Here is a 23,663-nt window from a genome sequence, read left to right on the forward strand (position 1 = left end):
TGACAGAGACAAGTAGAGCTCCCAAATAACAAAGTATGCTTCTTATTGATATCAAGAGTCTGTACAGTCACAAAGACATTCTAACATGAAAATTCCATGTGAGCTGGGCATATATGAAGAAAAGCAGCAGAAATGTGCTAACTCTTTGAAATTTCTAAACCTTATCTGTGTATAGACTCTACAAATATAATGGGGCAATATGCCACAAGGGTGGCATACACCAAAAAGACAAGTAGAAGAAAATTAAATTTTTTAAAAAAGGTGGAATAACAGGTGTGATTTGTAAATGCCCTACTGAATTCTGTCATCCCACGATATGAATGATCAAATTGAATCCACCAATTCTCAGCCTCCGCTAACATCTATGGGTCTTGAAGATGACTTCTCTATGTACACTGATTTTTGTAACTTGTTGCTCGTCTGCTACAATTTCTCAGCGATTCTCATAAAAGCATCTGCAAGCTTATTAAGAACAGCAATTAAGCTATCAGAATGCTCTTTCCTCTGCTCCCGATCGAGTTGTGAAATGGGAATTCTGAGCATGGAGATAGTCAGAAAGCACTTTGCCATTCCTTTCCATGACATCAATCAACTGATTCTGCAGATTGGATGTTTCGTCGTCTACATCTGCTGTAAAACGTTTCCGCTTCCGGTCTTGAGAAGTAGATCCAATCTCAGGTATTGAAGCTGGCTGTTTTTGGTCTGCTGCACCTGCAGGTGGTAGTGTTAATTGACCACATAAAGTTTCCATCTAGAAATCGCCAAACCCAGACATTTGGCCAAGATGCTGAACTATGGTGGATTTAGACACCACTTTAAACTTTGATTTGTTTCAACGTAGAAATGTAGGAAAGCTTAAGTTCTGGGGGCATATCTACCAGTGTTACTCAAACTAAGTACTTGTTCAATTAAACCCTCAAGTAAACTCAATAGGATGATAAACTGTATCCCTGGCATGATACTCTTAACAGATTCTTGGTGGTAAGCTTAAACAAGATTATACAAAACTTAAAGGAACTTGGAAGCAGATGATGACAGATTTTCAATACCAGCCCCTGATATATTCCTTTTGACATGGAAGATACCTTAAATTTGTTCAAATATTCTTGTTCAAGCATAATATGTTAAAGTGGGTATCTACCATGAATTTGAGCCTGTAAATTGTTAGTGCCTTCTAGGGCAAGTTCAATTCAACCCACAACAAAAGATTGTGATGGGCAAAGTTGACAAAAAATTGGAAATATATGTACATATATCTCAGATTTAATCCAAGGATGTTTGATGAGATGGTCATTTCATTTTCAATTCTGCTAGTTTCCTTTAGTTGTTTTAGAACATAGTCATAACTATGATAATTAGTTTTGCGACTCATCTACTATTTTTCTCTTTTATGGCAAACAATCAGTAGTATAAAGGGTTGAGGCAGACAACAGTACCTTGTCCTTGGCATCCTTGAGGTATTGGTTTATACTGCTTCTCTGTTAATCATAACACAACAAAAAGACATTTGAAAGATCAGCAACAGTCTCCAACAGACAGACATACGCATATTTGTTTCCCTCACTGTCAATTTGCCCCCTAAAACCCAAGCCCCAAGAGCACTAAACCAATCCAAGACCCCAAATTCGTAGAAAGACAGTCTCTTTGATTTTTCACCCCATCCCCAACCCGACCCCCACCCCACCACAAATTATATACAACTTTTTAGCACAGTAGACACCACCAAGGCCCTGCTTCACCAAATCCCCAAAAAGCATCCTTCAATAAGAAAACAACTGAAGAAAAAGACTCAGCTAACGTCCCCATTTGAAATTCTATCACCAACTCTGTACCATCACTCATCACTCACTCCCCAAAAATCTTATTTTTCAACCAAAAAATAAAAAATTTCAAACACGAAAGACATTCCGCAAAACCCAAATGAAATGCAGCCAACTTGTAACCATATTTTGAAATTTCCACCCAAAGATCACATCTTTTTTCTTTTTCTTTTGCTAAAGAGTCAATTGAATTATGAATTACCTGATATTGGCAAAGGACCTGAAATCACTGTGGTACTCCCCGGACCCTCCTTGAACCGGACTTCCTTCTCAGGGCTCCGGCCCGACTCATCGTCAGAAAACAACCCGTCCTCCGTGGGCCTCTGTATACTATCAAACAAGTTCTCAGCCTCCTCAGTCATCCCCTCCTCCTTCACATCCTCGGACTCCACCCGGGTCGGACCCGGTAGAGCGAGCGAAATCGGAGCACCCGGAACCGCCTCCATTATATCATAAACCTCCTTATCGAAAAAACCCGGCAACTTCCTCTCTCTCCTCAGGTCGTTCCTCATCACCCAAAACGACTCCGTTTCGTCCTTCCTCTGCACCTCCCACTCCCTGATCTTCTTGAAGTCCCCCGCCAAATTGCTCCACCGCTTCCGGCACTGGACCGGTCCCCGGTTCACCCCGTGCTTCTTGCAGTACGTCGAGACCGCGGCCCATTTCGGCTCCGCCTGACCCGACCCGAAGTCCGACCTCGGGGTCCGCCCCCCGCCCCGGCTCTCAGCGTACCTCTTCCCGTTTATGAGGACGAGAATCTCCTGCCGCGTCCAGCGTGGCAGCCTCGGCGCCTTGCTGGCGTCATCTCCGGTCTCCGCTGACGTGGGGTGGCGGGCGTCAACGCCGTTAGTTTCGCCGTCAACGGGGTTCAGGCTCACTTGCTGCTCCAAGGCCATGAGCATAAATAACGAAAAAAATTAAAACGGAAAAGAGTAAACGCACGTGACTTAATGGTGATTTTACGTTGAAAGTAAACGGCGTTTTGGGGGAAAGGTTCCCTCTTACGCCGTTTAAGAGGAATGAGGGGTTAGCTCATATCTCTCTTAGTCTCTCTACCTAAAAAAATTAGGGAGGAGATGAGAGAGAGAGAGAGAGAGAGAGAGAGAGAGAGAGAGAAAGAGAGAAAAAGAAAAGGAAAAGGAGGGAGAAGTTTTGAGGGCTTTTGGTGGTTTATTATGAGAGTGGTGGGGTTTTCTCTGTTTTTTACTGCTATAATACAACAGCTATTGACCCTTAACCCCTTGTTAAGGTTGTTTTAGCTATAATTAATCAGGGAAGGCCATATCTTTTTTATTTTAAATCTCAATCAATGGGATTTGTTTTTTCTTTAATTTCTTACCATACAAGGGTTAATTAACCCTAATTGCTTTGTCTTGGACCATGGAATCTCTAAGGGCACTCTTTTGCGTTACAACCACTCTAATAATCTTTTTTGTATGCATATGGGTCATTTTCTTTTCTGTAAAATATGGTATAAAACGCGTTTTTTTGGGGGGCCATCTTTATCCTTTTTGTTTCTCCTTTTTAAAAATTTGTTTTCATTACCTTTGCTTGTATTTATTTAATTTGCCCAAGCATTGATTTTTTTTTTTGGGGGGGCATGTTTCTTAAAAGCTTTGGTCAAAGTTTTAATATAAAACAAATGCATGGGATTTTGATTTGGAAGAGTTGGAATATATGCATAAATATTTGTGGGGGAGGGGAGGGGGGTTACAATTATAAAGAAAGTGGCTAATGACAATTCCAATCCATGGTGTGGAATATAGAGGCTATGAAGGTGATAAGGGCATCCTACCCTACCACTTAAGTAAAATTTTCTCCACCTCTCCTTTCGTTCTCAACGTCCCTTAGAGTCTTATCCCATTGAATCATTTGCCCTAATCTTTACTTAATCGCTAATGCTTATGATAATGGATGGCCCCCTCCAATATTAAAGCCACTTTTTTATTTTCTTCTTTTTTTGTTGTGTGGAGTTTGGACAAAAATTTGAAGAGGGTACCACTAATTAATCACTACCTTTTCTCTCCCCCCCTACAACTAAAACATGCATCTTTCTCTCTCTAATAATCAAATCCTTTTTTTTTTTCTAATAAGTTTTAATAGAGGATTAGGAACATAATAATCATATTATGGCATGTAATGTTTACTAATCCGTAATTGAATTACTAGGAATTGAATTGAGGATGAATTGGATTGAGGAAAATTAGATTCTGAATTCTAATTGAAGTTGTTTACTAAACCACATAGAATTGGGATAGGAGTAGTACTAATTACTAAAATGTCTTCGTTGTTGGTTAAAGTAGATGACAAATTTGAATTTTAAAATTGTGAGAGGATATAATGGGTAAAAAAAAATGAATTCCTAATGAGTTATTATTCAGGAATTAGAATACCACATCCCACTAAGAATTAAATTCCTCCAAAATTATGAATTCAATTTCTAATTTTGTGTGGGCTCTACTTACATTTTAATTTTTTGATGTGAAATAAATGCAAGAACCCTTCATAGGTGGAATTCAATTCACAAGAATTCCAATTTCTAATTAATAAACACACCGTTAAAAAAATCATAATATGAAGCTTAGGAAGAGAGATTAGGGGTTGTAATGAGAGAGAGAGAGAGAGAGAGAGAGGGGTTGGTTGGTTGGTTAGGACGGGGTCATATTCTGGGTGTGATGTAGTGGGGACAAAAGGCTGATCCCTATTATGCCAAGGCCTGCCAATTTTTGGTATTCTTGTAGCACGCGAAGGGCGTCTCTGCATGGACTCATTACTAGTTGCTCTCACATGCATTTTCTATCACAATCCCTGAAATTCTATCCTTTGGTCTCACTTTTATTCAATAATCATATTGACAACTAATAGAAAAACTTCATGCGCTTTGCATTCATAATTTAAGGTAATTTTTTTTTTTGGACGAAATTTAAGGGTAATTAATTACATATGTTAATGACTTCCCACACATGACGGGTCTCGTAAAAAGAGACTCTAGTTTGTGATCGTAACATCTTCATGTGGTGATGATTTAAATGTGGGAAATCATTTGTATTTTTGTCAAAGTTAGGAAGGGGGGGCTTCCACACACAGTCAAAGTGTCATGGTGGTTCAAACCTAAAACTACTAGTTTACAAGTCAATACCATTTTCTATTGGGTTAGACCGCAGTTGGCAAAACCATCTGTATCTTAAGTTATACTCTTTTGTCTACTTACACTCTCTTTTTTGTTATAGTAAAAAGTACTAAAAAAATAAAAATAAGTGTAAGTGGACAAAAAGAAAGTGGAAAAATCAGCACCCTTAATAACTATACACTTGTCTTATATGAGTAAATTAGTACCATCAAATGACTATGTTATAGCATGTGTTGTTTTAGTATTAACAAATATATATACTTATTCTTATATGAATAGATTAGTAACATCATGTAACGATGTTATATTCATAAACTAAAATTTCCCTTAAAAATAGAGATTGCACTTTCAATAAGATATATATATCCAATGCAAAGTGAGGGATTAATACAGCCTCTTATTTGATATGAACTCAGAAATAAAAAATGAAAATCCTTCTTTCTGTGTTTCACAACATTAAAAGGGTAAAATGAATATTTTTTAGAGTGTGTGAATAACAGATAACAGCTACCGTGTCGTAAAAGGAATTCAAAATAACAAAACGCGTGGCTTTGGTGCATACTGGAATTGATCACATCTCAGGTAGGGTATACTTTGTGATCTCCAAACAGTTGGAAAGTGGCTTCCACATCAGTGCAGAAAATTGATTGACAAAGTTTCCCACAAATTAACCAGGACTTTTCAGCATGTCAAAAATACGTAGAGTGAGAATTGCGTCATTTTACATCACCCAATGACTAAAATACCACCCTAATTCTACTTGACGATAAAATTTGCTACAATCTCAAACACACATCGTAATTCTCTTGACTAATTCTCACAAAAGTATACCCTACTTGTATGAGTCACATATTTGTTATTTCTATGAAAATGTGATCAATAACGTGATAGATAAACATTATACAAACCTTTGCCAAACATTTAACTAACTCGTTAAAAGCCTGGATGATAAAGGACTTATATGTAGGGTTTCATATAGTTTGTGTATGAGCTTGTTGTAGTGTCTAGCAAAATCGAGTCCCAATTTTAAATGATCCTCAATTGAATAATGCACACATTTTTTTTTTTCCTTCTTAGAAAAGGGTGATAGTGTTATTGATAGAGAGAAATAAGTAATAGTACCAAAAAAATTGGGTCATGTTGTCGGGTATTAGGCGAGTTTCTCTACACATACGGGCTCGGTCATCAGACTAACTAAGTAGCCTTACCCGCTCAACTGCAAAACAAAAGCAATAACCTAACCACTAATAAAGTACCCCCATCCCCTAAGATAATGTAAACACTTAGATGTTCCATCAACAAACATTGTTATTTCTAAAAGGAAAAAGAAGAGAAAAATGGAGTGATATTGATTACTAAAATCTTTTCATCTTTGACTCAATTAGTTTATATATATGCTCCATCCCCATGACAGATACTAACTTCTTAGAAATCACCAGCTATTAGTAATTTGAAAAACCTTATGATTAAAACAGTTAGTTATAGAAAGCACTATAAAACTATAAACAAATACTATAGTTGTAAGGCTAATTCTTTTCAATTAAAAAAGTAGATGAGCCATATTTGACTTATAGGGATGCAAATTTTCGACTCTGTTCCATCTGTATAACGACGGGCTTCGAGTACCATGCATCATATCATGTCGTAAAATTTATGGCTTATTTTATTTGGTAGAATTTCTGAAAACCCAATAACAATTTACAATTTACAAATAGCCAAATGGGAACCAACAAAAGGTGGCATATAGTTTTGAAAACCTGAAAGAATATCAGAATTTGGTAGCATGTCAAACTTCAATGGGATTCCCATGGACCATGACAGCCTCTCTTTTTTTTTTTAATCCCTTTCAACATGTAATAGTACATATAGGATACGATATTAGGTGGGCAATGAGACATAATTAAAAAAACACGTGTCGATTTCCTATTGCCTACTTTGCAAACTTTTTATTTCTCTCAAACAAAGCATAAAAATTCATTACAGGCAATTCACTTGTTAATTATGAAAATCTTTATATGAAAATCTTTCTTATTGAGAGGGGCGATAACATATTAAACTGACACACACATACTATACAGATGTTAGGGTTCGAACCTAATATCTTTCCTGAGAGAATAATTACTCCAAACCACTATACTATCGGGTAATTTGCTTCAATAGGTTTAGTTTTATATGCAAAGCTGTATAGCATGTTTTTAGAGGGATCCAATAAAGAAATACTCAAAGCCATCAATCAAATTGATGGGTTTAAAAATGGACCAACATTCCTTCTTTCTTAAGGACGAAGGGTTGGGTAAAAATAGTTCACATCAAGGGTTTGACCATCTGGTTAAAAAGGCCAAAAGAAGAAAAATGATAAAAATATGGACTTATTATAACTTATCGCACAGTTAATAACATTAGTCATTTTGACTCAAACTCGGTCGAATGTGACAATTTGTGGTTGTTTTCTTTTGCTTTGGAGTTGTAAAATTAATTTAAAGAACCTAATTGTTTAGTACACACAAGGCCAAAGATTCCTATAAGATAAATTAATATTCTTTCTCATCTTGATTTGTGATATGTTAAAGACGTCATGTCGATAATCTCACGTTTTATTTAATTTTCTTCAACTTCGATCTCATTTATCGACATAATTGATTGTTTTAGGGATGTCTGGGATGATCTTGGTACAGAAGAAAAGATTCCGAGATGATCTTGGTGCAAAAGAAAATAGCAAATAATCAACGTTTGATACAATTTATTATACGTTTCACATTGATATGTAATTTCCTCAAACTCATGAACTCTCGTTTGATTTGGTTCGGGATTTTGTGGTGTCCACCAAAGAGAAAGAGTCGCAAGTCAAAAAAGGTTGTCTTTGCTTTATCGACAGTTAAATAAAGAGCTTAATCATTTGACACTCACTCCATTAATTAATACATGGAATAAATAAAATTACAAACAAATTCCCAATATTCCTGACATCACATAATACACGGTATGAAAGAAAATTTTGGGTACAAAAGTAAGGGCACCTAGATTGTAGCTTATCTTTATCGATATCAAAAGGGCATCGATCCTAACCAAAGTCTAATCTAAGATTGGTTTTCTTTTCTCTTACGCATAATCACGTTTTACTTTTCTGTAATCACCCACTTGACCTCCTCTAAGTCTAAACTACAGCGTCCTGGAGTGGCGGACAAACTAAATTATCAGTACTAAACAAAACTAGATATGCCTCACATTCATAGGTTAGGTTATTATTGACTTTGCCCGCATAAGAGAAATGAGCATGTTCATACCATCCTTGCAACTATGTCAAAATATTTGCAAAAGGCTTGTAACTCAAGTGGTAAGAGCACCTTCATTCCAAAAGACAAGGGCAAGGCAAAAGCAAGACAAGGTTTGATACTATTCATGTGAATAGTGGCAGTCTTATCTTTTTTGGTTCCATCCCAAAGAGGAAGGGCAAATACTATTCACTTTACTTTATTTTCTATTTTTTTAATACTTAAACCATTAATTTTGATAAGCTTTTAGGCTAAGATCCGGTTGCCACGTGTTAATATTTATTATAAAATTCTCACGTAAAAATTCAAATAGCATTTTCGGATAAAATTTTAAAATTAAATTTTCGGTTGCCGCATGTCCATATTTATTATAAAATTCACATCTCACTCATCATACAATTGAAATACCTACTCACTTATCATACAATTGAAATACTCTCGGTCCTCATAGTCCGACACAATGGAGTACAAGGACGACTCAATCATTAGCGGAGACAGTTCCACCGGATCACGATGTGGGGAGAGTATTTTCCCTCTGAGGACGTAATAGCACCATTATTTTTGACACGGAACGCACCACTGGAACCGATTGCGGGCATTGTTCACTTGAGAAGATATGTGTAATGGTTTTCCCTTTTTTTGTTTTCCCTTGAATAATCTATTAAAAAAATGAAATTGGAAATGCAAGAAATATATATATATATATATATATATAATGACATTAAATTGAATAAAACGACAATTTTTTATTTTATTTTTTAATACCTCGTCGCCAAGATTCTGACCTCTTCAAACGTTTGTCCATGACCCTCCAGCTTGGATAGAAGAGGCCATTTATATTTTTCCACAAATGGAATTTTGTAGTAGAAAATTTGGTGTGGAAAGTGAAAAATATTGGAAGGAAATGAATTTGTATGAAGATTTTGTGTGGAAAGTGAATAATATTAGTAGGTATTTATAATAAAAAAAATTCAGAATTTTTAAATGTTTTTTAGCTAAAAATTGGACTATCGTTGGATTGGGCAATATTTTTTGATCGGAGGCTCTAGGATAAGCCACGTGGCTTATAGCCGTTGGGCTATGTGGGTTGGTGGGTCAACGCTGACGTCATGCTACACGCACCAACAATAATTTTTTTGAAAATCAGTCATCAGACTGAGGGCAACAGCCAGTCCATTTTGCCTTTTGCGCTGGAGGGGGGATGGGAGGGTTGTTGCCATGGCAGCTGGGCTACACTGGAGGTGCTCTAAGAGCATTCATAATAGGCTCGCTAAATCACCTCATTAGACAAATTGTAGGGAGGAATTGGAAAAATAGAACTCTAACTATGCTCCATATCCACTGCCTAAAATAGGGAGACCTCTAGGGCCCCGTTTGGTTCACAGAACATATTTGATGGGAAATCATTTCCCATGTTATTTCCCAAGGGATGAGAATTGGTAATGCTGGGAAAGTAATCCGAAAATATCACTTTATTTCATTTCCCATGTTTATTTTGAGTAGGAATGGAAAACAAATTTTGTTTAGTTTCCCAATTGTACCCCTTTAAAAATATGAAAAATATGTTCATTTTGTTTAAATGTTCTATCTATAATGCATTTTCGCAATGATATACATTATAATGTATAATATGATCATGATATTAGACAAACACATAATAGAGTCCAACATTAGAAGAGTCCTTTTCCTCTTTGACAATTTTATACGCGCTATAACTGCCTTTGTTTGAAGTTGCTCTAAGGATGAGAATGTGAAAACTTTGGTGAGGTTGAAGTTTTGTCTTCCTTGTGTAAACAGAGTTATGAGAAATACGTTATAGGAAAATAGAACGTTGCTGGGAAGATTTTAAGAAATATAATTATAAAAAAAAAAAAAGAATACCAATAGTTGTTTTAGATAAAATTGTAATTATAAATTATTAGTAAGGACAAATTAGTAAAAAAAAAAGTGCATTTAATGCTGACCTTACTTTCTCATGAGAGGGGAAAATAAAACCTAAGGATGATGGCTTCACTTTCCCTCTACTTTCCCATCTGCCAGACAATAATTTCCCATGCTTGACTTACCAAACATGAGAAAACAATTGATTTCCCATCTCCAAGCTTTATTTCTCATGAACCAAATGGGGCCTAGGAGCTCCTAAATCCGAGGAGAGAGAAAGAACTCCTAATGGCTCCATATAATTTAATGTTGCTTTATTTAATGAGTATTTCAAATATTTAATTAATGCTAACTATTTTTTATATTATTTTTTAATAGAGATTGACCAATTAAAAAAAAGTTATAGCATATATGACTTCCTAAACTAGAGAGTATGATTGGATTTTAAATTTTATAGGGAGCTCCTAAAATAACTTTTATTTTTTTTAGCTAAATTTTAAATAAAAAATAGAGAACATGATTGTAGATACTCTAAGAGCAGTTACCTCTACATTCGAGTTCATGTGTTCGAATCCTCTTTCTCAATATTGCTTGTATAAAAAATAAAAATTGTGCAGTGTTGTTGGCGTGAGTCAAAATCAATATTCCTATTAGGAATAGAATTTGTATTTTATTGTAATTATCTAATTTGAGTAGAATTAGAGATTTTATATATATTTCCTATTTGTACCCATTATGTATGTAGTACACATATCACTCATTGAGAACAGAATAAACGTATCAGTTTATCCTTAATTACTTTTGAGTTGGTATCAGAGCGGGTTTCAATCCATCTCTACAACATAAAAGGCCCCTAACCCTAAATAGTACCTGCTGCACTATACACTTAGCCTACCGCTGCCGCCCACTACCTTGTCGCCGTCTTCTTTGCACTGCCATCTAGCCTCCATCGCCGCCGTTATCCATCACCATGCCACACTTTGATGCCTTTATTCCTTCACATGCTTATGGTTCTACTTCACCTACTGCTTCTCCTACCCTCATTGTGACGGTTCCTATTGAATCGTTCACCAATATACGTATGAGATTCAAATTGAATGGATCCAATTATGAGATATGGGCTTCAATGATAGAACTTCATGTTATTACACAAGGCAAATTAGGTTACCTGATTGGCTACACTGATGCCCCGGATTCCCAAGATCCACAGTTTGGAAAGTGGAAAATTGCTAATGCTATTGTGAAAAGTTGGATGTTGCAAAGAACGGAACCATATTTGTTGAATATGTTTCATACGCTATCTACTGCCAAGGATATTTGGGATGCTGTTAATTAGATGTTTTATGATGGCCCTAACATATCTCAGCTCTATGAACTGTAGTGCCAGGCTACCGTCTCAAGCAAGGGGGTCGTCTTGTCATGTCCCTTTCAAATGAAGTGTGCTAATGATATGATAAAATTCGTAGTGATATTCTACAAAGTGATAAGGTTCCAAGTATTGAGAAAGTGGTTTTTATGGTCTGTCGAGAGGCTCAACGTCATATTACTATGCTTGGATCTGGTACCAAGATTGGGGAATCTGTTGTTGTGTTTGCTTCCAAAAACACTGCTCTTGTTTCTCGACCTTTAGAGTCTAGCTCTTTTTGTTGTTTGGCCTCGTGGCATGACTTCTGCACAGAAAAAAAAAAAAAAAAAAAGAAAGACAAACTAGAGTGTAGTCACTGTGGTAATAAAATGCATACTATAAACACATGTTGGGCGTTGCATGGGATTCCAAATTGGGAAAAGGAACTGAGGCACTTAAAAAAGAATAACTAGGCATCAAAGCACATGTGGCCGACACAAACACCCTTATAACCGACGTTACCATTAGGCACGGCCACCTAGCTGCCATCCTTGCTCATGATGCACATGATACAGGTTGGATTATTGATGCAGGAGCTATTGACCATATGATATATGGTTCTGATTTATTCTCTACTACTATCCTGCCTCATTGCAATCGTGTTCTGACTGCTAATAATTATGATGTTCATGTCATGGGGGATGGTTCTATAAACTTGACACATACTTTATCATTGGACAAAGTGCTACTGGTTTCATCTATGTTTAGCAATTTATTATATGTGCCACATGTTATTGAGCAATAAAATTGTGTTGTACTGATTTATCCGTCGGTTGTCTTACTACAGGATAACCAGACTCGGGAGATATTTGGTTTTAGTACTAAAAAAGGGGCCTTTATTATGTGGATGACATGGCAACTAGTCAGGTTCTTCATGCTAGTAGAGCTAAAGCTTCTTAGCATCGCTAGATTTGGTTGCTCCATTGCCTATTTGGTCATGCATCCTTTGAGCATTTGTTTCCTAGATTATTTATTGGTGTCAACGAGTCTTCTTTAAAATGTCAGACTTGTATATTAGCTAAGATTCATCGGGTATCATATCCTCTGAGTTGTAATAAACGCCTTATGGCATTTTATTTAGTTCATTATGATGTTTAGGGACCTTCCCCTCTTTTTACTGCCTTGGGTGTTCACTGCTTTGTGTTATTTGTGGATGATTGCATTCGTATGGTGTGGTTATATGGGATGAAAAATAAAAGTGACGTGGTAATTATCTTCCAGCGTTTCTATCAAATGATTCAAACTCAATTTATGCTCCATATCAAGATTTTTCGATACGATAATGGTAGCGAATAGTAAATTCGGGTTTATCCCAGTTTTTTCACACCAAGGTTATCCACTCTATGAGATTACTTGCCCTCAAACACCACAACAGAATGAGGTAGATGAACGTAAAAATGGGTAGATCCTTGTCATTGGCCGTGCTTTGCTGCTTGGTGCGTCAGTTCTAAAGCCATTCTAGATGGATGTTGTTACGTATGCAGTCTATCTCTTGAATCGTCTACCTTCACGAGTTCTGAATTTTCGAACTCTTATGTAGGTACTGACCCATCATGTCTACGTCTTTTTTATGTTGACTCTGTCTCTAAAAGTATTTGGTTGTGTCGTCTATGTTCACCTCCATCAGAATTAGAGGAGTAAAGTGGATCCTTGTGCTCTCCGATGTGTCTTTCTAGGTCTCCTTATCAAAAAGGCTACTGGTTCTATCATCCTGCAACCCAACGTTTGTATGTCTCTATGGTATTACCTTCATTGATGATGAACTGTTCTTCTCTGATATACCCGAGCATGTCTTCCAAAGGGGGACTAGAAGTGCAGGACATGACTGGCAAGATTTATAAGGAGAAGTGGTGTTGGATGGTTTGATATAAGGGGGAGAAACGATGGAACCAACTAAGCCTACTGCTTTGGGTGAAACTACTGAGTTGGTCAAAACTACTAGTTTGGTTGAACCAGCTGAGCTTACTTCTTTGGCCGAACCCAAATCTGTTATTTTTACTAATGTTGTTGAACCGATTCCTCATGCTTCTCCAATAGTACCCAATCAAGCTCCCCTGGATATTCCTAAAGTAAGTACTTTTATTTCTACTGCAGATAAATCTTATATTTTACCATATAGACGGAATCATTGGGTTTCACCATATCGTTACTCACCAAAAGGCAAAGCAAGATATGCTATTGCCCATTATGTGTCTGATAACAGGTTATCTCCTGAGTGCAAAGCGTTTGTGTCAAGAATTGATAATATTAAAATTTCAACCCATGTTGAGGAGACATTTAATGATCCAAAGTGGGCCGAAGCCATGAATATTGAAATTGAAGATGCTATAAGAAAATAATACATGAGACATTATTGATCTACCAAAGGAACGAAATCTGTGGGATGTAGAGGGGTGTTTATAGTTAAATATAATGCAGATAGTACTGTGGAGAGGTACAAGGCAAGATTAGTAGCTAAAGGGTTCACTTAGACATATGGAGTTGATTATTATGATACTTTTGCACCCGTGACTAAGATGAATATTGTCAGAGTTTTGATGTCTTTAGTAGGGATGGCAACGGGTCAGGTAGGGGCCGGGTATGACAATACCATCTCCGTCCTCGCTCTCCATCCTTGCCCCATCTCCATTTAATAGGTTTAGGGGAATCCTCGTCCCCATTCCCGTCGGGACTATCCCTTATACCCGTCCCGATTCCCCAATTTTTTATGCATAAAAAATATTTATCATACATTTTAACATTAAGTTTCATATTAAATTATCATTCAACACATCCAAATTAACTATAAAGTTCAACTCAATTATTCAAAATCACATCAATAAGAAATTCCAGAGAAGATTAGGAAGAATTAGGAGAGGGAGGTTAACTTAGGGTTAAACATAAATATTATAATTATATGTATATATTTATTTAATTATAAACATATATATTTTTGGGTCGGGTTCGAGGATGGGGACACCAATACCATCCCCTCCCCATACCCGTTGGACATTTTTCAAGTTCGGGGATCTCCGTACCCTATACCCATTTAGCCCCGAAATCTCCTCCCGTTAGGGTCGGGGACTCGATGAGGACCCGCCCTTGTAAGGATTTTTGCCATCCATAGTCTTTAGCAGTAAACCTGGATTGGACCCTAAGGCAATTTGATGTAAAAAAATGCATTCTTACATGATGAAGTATAAGAAAAAGTGTACATGAGTCTTCCACCAAGATATAGCATTACTAGTGACACGGGAGTGTGTGCAAATTAAAAAAGGCATTGTATAGATTAAAGCAGTCTCTTTAGGCTTGGTTTGAGAGATTTGTTGCAACTATGAAGAAGTTTTTGTTACCAACATGCCAATACTAATCATACTCTATTAATCAAACATAAGGCTGGTAAGGTGACTCTATTGATTATTTATGTTGATGATAGATTGTGACTAGTGATGATACTATAGAAATTGAGGACTTGCAAAAGCGTTTAGCATCTAAATTTGAGATGAAAGATTTGGGTAATCTGAAATATTTTCTAGGAGTGGAAGTTACTTGATCTAAACATGGCTTATTTATTTCACAAATGAAGTATGGCATGGACTTGCTAGAAGATTACTGGGATGTTTGACTGTAAACCAAATGAGACACCTATTGTTGAGAATCATAAACTTGAGGTTTATGTGGATCATGTGCCAACTAACAAGGAAAGATACCAGAGGTTGGTTGAGAGATTAATCTATTTATAACTTACACGCCTTGATATTGCCTATGCGGTAAGTGTTTCTAGCCAATTTATCCATTCACCTAGTGAGGATCATATGGTTAATGTAATGCGTATTATGAGTTACTTGAAGTCTGCTCATAGGAGAAGTTTATTATTTAAGAAAAATGAACACTTTGATCCAAAAAGTTACACTGGCACATATTATGCAATTACTAATAGACGTTATATATTAGGTTACTTCACCTTTATTGGTGGTAACCTAGTTATGTGGTGTAGCAAGAAGCAAAATGTTGTATCTCGGCTCTCTATAGAGTCTGAGTACAGAGAAATTGCCCAAGGGGTCTGTGAAATATTATGGTTGAGGTGGTTACTTGCTGAAATTGGATTTAGATCGAATGCTGCTACAAAGCTCCACTGTGATAGTCAATCTGCATTTGAAATTGCTAACAATCCAGTGTAACATGATTGAACTAAGCATGTAGAAGTTCATCAACATTCATTAAGGAGAAGCTAGAGAAAAAGTTCATTTATATATATTTTGTGCCTTCTTCGAAGCAGCTTGCAGATATGTTAACCCATGCTGTGTCAAAACGCTTGAAAACTCACTTGATAAGTTGGGCATTATTGATACCCATGCACTAACTTGAGGAGTATTGGCTGAGTCAAAGTCAACGTTCTTATTAGGAATAGAATTTGTATATATATTTTTTTTTTTGTAATTATCTAATTTTAATAGAATTAGAAGATTTTTTATATATATTTTCTATTTGTACCGACTCTATACATAATATATATCCCTCTTTCAAAGTAGAATAAACATATCAATTTATCCTATTTACTTTTGAGTGTGCCTTGCTGCTAGTTAGACCATAAATTTGTGTACCCAATCAACACTTCAAAATGAGAATATGATAACAATAACGAAGTTAGTAATTATACAATATGTACCCACTACCATTTTCATTCAGCAATCTCCACCACAGACCCGAGCCCCTCGAAAAAAAAAATATTTATAAAACACAGAAATCAAATTGGATGCAATTCAAATGCAATTGAGATACACTTGAAACATCAGATTGGATTCTGCATAAATCAAAGAACATACAGATCATGTGGCCTAGTACAAACGCTTTCGACAGCCATCTACACCACAATAGCAAAGCAACTTCTTTATGTTTCCATCAGGACCAACCACACTGTCGAGTTCATAACCATAGTCATATGTAAGTTCCTGCATATGCAACGTCGAATAAACCATTCATCATTCTGAGGTATATCAGCAACAAACAAAGATGAGAGAGAGAGAGAGAGAGAGGGAGAGAGACTTGCCTGCAACGGAGGTATATTATCTGCAGCAAATAGCACGACTCTAGCTAGCCTAACATCATGATGAGAGCTCAAAACACACTGGACAAAGAGGTTAGGCTCGCAGCTGTGATTGATATATCTAGCAACGTTACCGTAGGAACCGGCATCTATGCAAAACTCAGGCTCACTTTCTGATAGCTTGCTAAATCCTTTCTCAGCATCACCATTTGGAATAGACACATCGCACATTCGCTTCTGCAATGTAAAGATACTTCAGAGGAATGTATGACATATCAAAAGAATCAAATGTAACAGAAATTTTCAATGAGAAAGACCACATCTCCAAACCAATAAGGTAAACAACACAGCATGCAAAGAACGAGTAGTAAAAAAAGTATTGAAAGTTCAATTCATCCATAGCACACAGTTTAAACAATACCTCTCTTCCCCCAATCCCGTTCATTGTATGCCAACAATCAATTTCAAATATATAGTCATTCTCTGAGACGCTGTCTAGGTCATCATTCTTCCTAAGAACTCCAGTGTATTCACATACTGGTGCACCAGAGGGAATAAAGTCCCAAGACCTAACAGCCCAGCCTTTGTCAGCTGTCCGATATACCTGTTCAATGAAATGTTATATTTATCAAATTTGTAAAGCACCAATGTAATCATCAAAGAAGCTTTAGGGAGTTGGTTGTAGTCATTAGACCTCAAGTCGATGATTTAATCCCCTCTGAGATGTACGGTTCACACAATCAGGTCCACAGCCGCAATTTGGGCCACACTCAAACACAACAGCCTTCGGTTCAATTAATCTAAAAGGGATGTGAGAGAGAGAGAGAGAGAGAGAGAGAGAGAGAGAGAGTTTCATCAATACATACACTTTAAAAAAAGGTTTGGTAGATCTCAAACAAGTAAAACAGCCGCGAAATTGAGACAACTCGAAAACAAGAGTCTTAAAACTTATGCTATAATTCAAACCTTACCTTCCACCATCTCGAGCAACGTAAGGAAAATCTGAGCCATTGAGTTTAGCACAAGAGCAAGTCAGTGGATTGGTACAATTTCCTTTGCAACTGCACCCAGGAGCACTCGATGGAATGTTCACATCTTTTGCAACTTTAATAGATTTAGTATATGTAAGGCCTGCAATTTTTAATGTTTTACCATGCCATTAGTAGGGGCATAATAACTACTGAGCAGTAATGACATACATTCCTGCTACCAAGTTGAGAAGTGTAGCATACATTCCTGCTACTGGTACAAGTTGAGAAGTGTAGCATACCTTCAGGCGCCATAGGAGGAACATCAATGACATTGGTAGCAGGAATGCATATATTTTCTTGACCATTACAGATGTCCTTGCACACCAACCTGAAAAAGTAACATGCTTCCTTGGGTTTACATTGGAATGAACAGAACTGGAGGGAAAACAGAAAAATATTTAGGAAAAGCTTACTGATTTCATACCCAGGTATTTCAGGCTGAACTTTAGACCCTCGGCCACGAATAAAATGAACCTGAAATTTTTTTGTCGCTTAAGCATCTCCAGAATTTTTAACTTGTAATGAAATTCCTTAACTATAATACATAAAAAGATAATGCATCTAATATGTGTCCAAGAGTATAAGATTAGTATCAAATATATTTAATGTAACTATTTTCTTTTCTACATCTTGCTAATTTTCTGAACTATTGACAGTGAACTATATAAGGAGTATCATTATTTCCTACCCTTATGCTTAGTTTAAAAAGTTTAAACAAGAGCATAATGAACTAGCATCGACTTTTTATGGAAAGCCAATTGCATGCCAACCTAGCTCTGAGAGAATAATATATGACAAAACTCTATAAAAGTTTTCTCACACTCTGTTCCTGCGTCACTAAATGAAATTTGCATATTGGATTTTACGAAAATGCAAAAGAAATGATAACCTGTTTGCTGAGCAATTTGGGTTGTCCTCCATCTCGCTTTAAACAGTACTTAAACACGTCAAATCCAGCAGCACCCTTATCAGCCCAATAATCGACAACCTTCCGGGGAAAGAAAATAAGTAAAGAGACTTTAGCGGCTTAGTCAAATTTTATCCATATGAAAATTAAAAAAAACACCTAGCAATTACTTTAGCTTCATCTGTCGGTTCAGTTACCATTATGGGATTTTGTCTGTCAGGGTTGCTAGCTTGACTTAAAGGGCACCTTGACAATATCCACTAAACTCAAACCAAACTGCAGCTAAAAACTTCTGTATTTCCTATTGTACAACTAACTGTGTTCCTTTTTCAACTTTCTGACCATGCTTTATTTTATGTGTTTCTTAAAAGAGCTATGATACACAAGCAAAGATTTCATGTGTTCATTTTTCTCATTTTTTTAACACATGAGTATACTTTTGATATGACCTCCCCTTATGCCCTGCGGCAATGATTCCTCTCCCATTAAGACCCTTTTTTTTTTGTTACAATGGGAGGAAAGAAACCCTGGGGTTCTGATCCTGGGTGCCAAGCAGGGGGATGGAGGAGGGCCACAACCACTGTGGTAACCCACTCGACCCCATTAAGACGTTTGATAAACAATAACATACACATGAAAATGGCGAACCTTGTATAGTCCATCATATGTATAAACTTTCTTACTATAACTATTCACACATTTATGTCCACGGATGACTCTAACAGGAATTGACTGCACCATATTATTCTGCAAGAAAATAGAAAGACAAAAGTAAACAACATGCAGGGAAGAATATCTCACATCCATAACACATCATCATCTGGGAAAAAGTTAGTAACAAAGTGGACTCTAAAGCGCAAAGAGTATGTATGTGAAATAAATCATTGCCTGAATGCTTGGCATCATATGCTATGATGACATTATTGACAATTTTTGCACACTTCCACACAAATTGTTACATATTGCATCAATATCTAAAGGATGCAAAATTTATACAGAACTATTTTGTTCATCACTGATATTCATAACAATTTCATCTACAAGGAGAATTCTGATTTCTAACTGTGGCAAATAGAGGAAGCTTTTATATCAATCAAGAGAATACGTGGTATTATTAAAATTGAAGGAATAAAACCCAACCTTTTGAATCGCTGTTCTAGGAGTCTGAGAAAAGAAAACTTCAGGCAAATAGTGTGAAAGTTCATGTCCAAATATCCTAGCATATTCTAATTTGTTTCTCATCTAATCTGTTGAGGAATAGTTCCTAGAATATACTAGGTGATAACTGAAACAATTTCTATTACTAATTTGACTCAAGGAGAGAAAGAGATATATATCATAGAAAATATCAGAAAGAATTGAAGGAACAATAATCAGATTCCAGATGACGCACCTTAAGAGCCAAATTACCTCGAAGCAAAACTTGATGTTTAATTTGCTTTTTATCACCAAGTAAATCATGTCCACCTTGACCAGTATAGATAACTTCTTCTTTGTTATCAACATCATCTTCATATTGGCCGGACATCACAATTGATACTGCGAGTGGTAAGGTATAGCATTTGTATTTCTCCTGCAACATGACAGAGGCTGATAAGCTCAAAATAACTGTATTCACTTTGTTCACTAGAGCTCAAACTCAAGTATTAAAAACCAACAAGAGCAAACACATTTAGAGAGAAAGAAACAATAATCAGAACTTAAGAACTACTCAGCACTATCGTGCCCAATGGGTGGGTATCGTTCAGTGCACCGAATCTAAACCAAACACTAGTTGTGATGTGCATACGGGTTATGAGTACAGTGGTGATCCTCATTATCACCTTCAACCCTTGCGTTCAATTTTACTTCTAATTCTAGCTCAGTTCATAGAGCAAGAGCATGTTACAATCAATATAATGATATACACACACACATCACTGAACTACACATAAAGATGATTTCATCTTTACCCTTGTATGTCTTTGTTTATTTGTGAACTCTTCCGTGGGGAACAGAATCTCTACATTAAATGCCACATGTAAATGCATATAAATGCTTCAATCTTTCCATTAAAGTAGATTGGTACCTTGCCTCTAGATTCTCCTATGTAATCGATTCCATTTAACCAGTGTGCATGAAACCCTACAGCCACCATTTCAGCCCGAGAGAAAAATTGATGCCCGACCTCAATACCTGCGTCATTTATATTTACAAGCAGCAAAGTATTTTAAAAAAAAGGAACTCCTAAATGATTAGGCAAAGAAACAAAGCCAACATTCTCCGAATGTTCCCAACTAAAACCAGATAGCACTAAAAGTTAATATGTGGTCCAACCAGCAAAACTAAAAATTACCAACCTGGGACATGACCAATTTTTCGTTCAGGGTATAAAATTTCATTGTTGCTCAGCATCTGCCATGAATTCAAACAGAAATATAAAAAGAATATTAAGAAAAAAGTTATCACAATTATTGTACGAGGCATTAGAGCAGAAGTGTTATAAAGCCAGGTTACTATTCATTTTTGAAAGGATATATTCCCTGGTTACTACTAAACACAAACTAGTTAAGTTATATGAATCATTACCAGTCCACAAAATTAAAAATCAGAAAACCAGGCACCATAATAATTCCAATTTTTATAAGGGGTATACAGAAGTAGAAACGCAGATGTAGTTGCTCACATGAATGTCAGAAAAAGAAAGGTTTGCACCCAATTTTAAATTACTTTTGACAGTCAAACTACCTTTGAACAAAAATATATGACAAATAAAACGATGCATAGGGGACTTGTGTGTGCGTGTGTAGCAAAGGACTTCTCAGTTCTTCACTTTTCCTCTACAAACATGATTGCAATGGGACATAAATATAAGTCCGAGAAACAACATCACTATCCTCTCAAGTCCAGAAAATGCATTAGAAATTATCATTAGCGACAGTCAAAATCACCAAGACATACATCTCTATTGGTTAAACCACTGATTTTTGTCTGTGGTGTAGTGTGATCAATGGTGGGGAACTCAAGTCTTATGCTTCCTAGAAAATAATACATGTATCAGATCTATATGCAGCACGCAACTTGCCTTAGAAATTGCCTTCAGATCGGGTCTCTTGGACTGCCTCTTATCGTCACATGCACTATCATTCTGCAATAGATTTTTGGATATGATGTAGTGTGATGAATGATATCTAACTCAGGTCCTACACATCAAAGAAAATAATATGTACAAATTTCACATATAGCACCCAACTTACCCCAGGTCTCCTGGAAGGCTCCTTAAGATCATCACAACATGCAGTTCCGTTCTGCAAATGTTTGTCAAACTAAAATACATAATGATCGCAAAGACCAAGATATCCACCCACCCTTTTTCCTTCCCTTTCTATAAAATGAGTATGAAAATGAAGAAACAACTACTACCATCAACTTGCATCTATGAAGAAGAAACTTTTCAGCGGCCAATAGACGTGCCAACAAACAAGATTTGCTTCTATGCAACAATTAGGTGGGTGCAAGCTATATACACATAATTGGCTCATCCTCAATCGTTTAAGCTAATGGGGCTATTGGTTGTCTGACAATAAGGACGGATCTATGGTTAAAATAAAATAAGAATTAGTCTTCCTCTAAAAATTTCTGCTTTGAGCAGAAATTTATAAGGCCTTCGAGAGAAAGCATTTCTTCCCACCACCCCTCAACAACCACTACAACTTCTTTTCTTTTGACCCTCATTATCGTTACTGATTACAGGCATAAGAACCAACTAAATTATTCATTCTCTCTGCAAGATAATATAAAAGATATATATAAATATATAAGTACTAACCTCCAGCTTACTGCATCTTTTCTCCTCTTCCTGCACAAAAGCAATAAACCTTGTAAGTTAAGAAACTTACTTGCAGTTGCAGAAAAGGGAACTTGCATTTGTCTATTTCAGAAAAATATCTTTAGTTATAAAGAATAGATTTTGAATGGGTTTGGCTTTTATTTCTTAACCGTAAAAGTTTACACAGTTTGCTTTTATACCAAAACGAAAAAAAAAACAGAGTGATCGAAACACAAATTTAATAGCCTGCAACGCATTACAACAAAGAATATTATAACCCAATTCAAAATTATTACAATTTTAAAAAACCAAAAAGGGATATCAACACCAATCCACATAGCAAATAACACAAATAGACATTGTAAGTCAATACCTGAATAAAGTGAAGGTAATGCAAATTAAAAAGTCTGAGCGTCTCTTTCAAGCGTGCTGTGAAGCTTACACCGTTTTCATCAGTCAAACGTCCATCAGGGGCAAAAAAATCCGCACCACCATCTTCCACATCCGGGCCAGTCTTGGTCTCACTCTCTCCATTTTGAGCTTCGACTTTTTCTTTTTCTTTACTTGATTTCGCATTGGGCGCAGACTTTTGCGCCGGTGCTGAGGGTTTCTCAACCTTGGGTTTCTTCTTTGCAACGGCGTCGTTTTGGGCGGAGTCGGATGTCCGTTTCGGACTGGGACCATAGTAGGGCCGTTGATCGTCGGGAAGGTTCTGCAGTCGAGGGCTAACCCTACGCTGGGCAGTGGAATTCTTCAACGCACCCATGGATTGACTATACCCACCGCCGAAATCTACACCCGAAACAAACGAAAACCAAAGGAGTGATTTTTCTCCGGAAATCGGATTCAATGTCGGCACAGAGGAGAGCGCGATCAACTCCAAGAATGGCACCGATATGGCGACGGAGAATCCAAGAGATTTGGAGCCGAGCGACAAACTCGTGCCAAACAAAGGGTACGGAGAGAGTTCGGATACTCGAGGTTGGAGACGTCTCTAGGGTTTTAAAAATCAAGACGTTGAAATATTACAGACAGATAATGGGAAAGTTCAAATATGATCGTACCGGCGGGAACTAGAAAAGGTAAAACTAATTAGGAATTCAATTGGCCCGCTAATTCGACTAATTAACAACGCACGTGCGCAAGCCTTTCCAATAAATTCGGCTATAAACGATGTGTCGTTTAATTACGAGCTCTCATCCTATTCAGCTAAGGACAGGATTGGGTATGGGGGTAGGCTTATAAGGTCAACCAATTACAATTGTAAAATATAACTTACCAAAATTGGTAGAGCCGAAATTTTGTATCCTACTTGAGGAAGTCAAAACTTTTATTTTTCTATAAATAAATAAAAAGGAGTTTTAAAATTCATTTTTTAAGATT

At 36.7% G+C, this 23,663-nt stretch overlaps 2 protein-coding genes across 3 annotated transcripts; both read right to left on the minus strand.

Moving 5' to 3' along the window:
- Positions 1-26: 26 nt before the first annotated feature.
- Positions 27-2,955, minus strand: LOC103322263 (trihelix transcription factor ASR3). The gene is given in 4 exon segments (XM_008224170.2): positions 27-525; positions 527-711; positions 1,437-1,478; positions 2,023-2,955. Coding segments are annotated over 4 exon segments (1,029 nt in total). The 5' UTR covers positions 2,723-2,955; the 3' UTR covers positions 27-423.
- A 13,142-nt stretch (positions 2,956-16,097) lies between these two features.
- On the minus strand, positions 16,098-23,319 carry LOC103322284 (histone-lysine N-methyltransferase, H3 lysine-9 specific SUVH4-like). Of its 2 annotated transcripts, XM_089047507.1 has the most exons (16): positions 22,654-23,319; positions 22,281-22,310; positions 21,709-21,759; positions 21,537-21,599; positions 20,812-20,866; positions 20,541-20,647; positions 19,866-20,045; positions 19,121-19,219; positions 18,455-18,553; positions 17,990-18,039; positions 17,805-17,893; positions 17,506-17,665; positions 17,229-17,334; positions 16,956-17,138; positions 16,538-16,771; positions 16,098-16,439 (listed from the first exon to the last, which is right to left on the minus strand). In XM_089047507.1, exons 1-16 carry the CDS (start codon positions 23,044-23,046, stop codon positions 16,326-16,328), a joined length of 2,013 nt encoding a protein of 670 aa, XP_088903633.1. In that variant the 5' UTR covers positions 23,047-23,319; the 3' UTR covers positions 16,098-16,325. The 2 variants fall into 2 exon arrangements, with proteins under 2 accessions (XP_088903633.1, XP_088903634.1); XM_089047508.1 differs by lacking the exon at positions 19,121-19,219.
- Positions 23,320-23,663: the final 344 nt, after the last annotated feature.

The sequence above is a fragment of the Prunus mume genome, linkage group LG2 (assembly GCF_029339155.1).
Source record: "Prunus mume cultivar Tortuosa linkage group LG2, ASM2933915v1, whole genome shotgun sequence".
In the NCBI taxonomy this organism is placed as follows: Eukaryota; Viridiplantae; Streptophyta; class Magnoliopsida; order Rosales; family Rosaceae; genus Prunus; species Prunus mume.

What these genes read in the sequence shown, in the direction of transcription:
- LOC103322284 (XM_089047507.1), bottom strand. Translation starts at nt 23,046, where the DNA reads ATGGGTGCGTTGAAGAATTCCACTGCCCAGCGTAGGGTTAGCCCTCGA. An exon ending in AAAGATGCAGTAAGCTGGAG is followed by an intron (nt 21,760 to 22,280) that starts GTTAGTACTTAT and finishes AAACATTTGCAG; the next exon opens with AACGGAACTGCATGTTGTGA. An exon ending in AAAAATTGGTCATGTCCCAG is followed by an intron (nt 20,648 to 20,811) that starts GTTGGTAATTTT and finishes TAAATGACGCAG; the next exon opens with GTATTGAGGTCGGGCATCAA.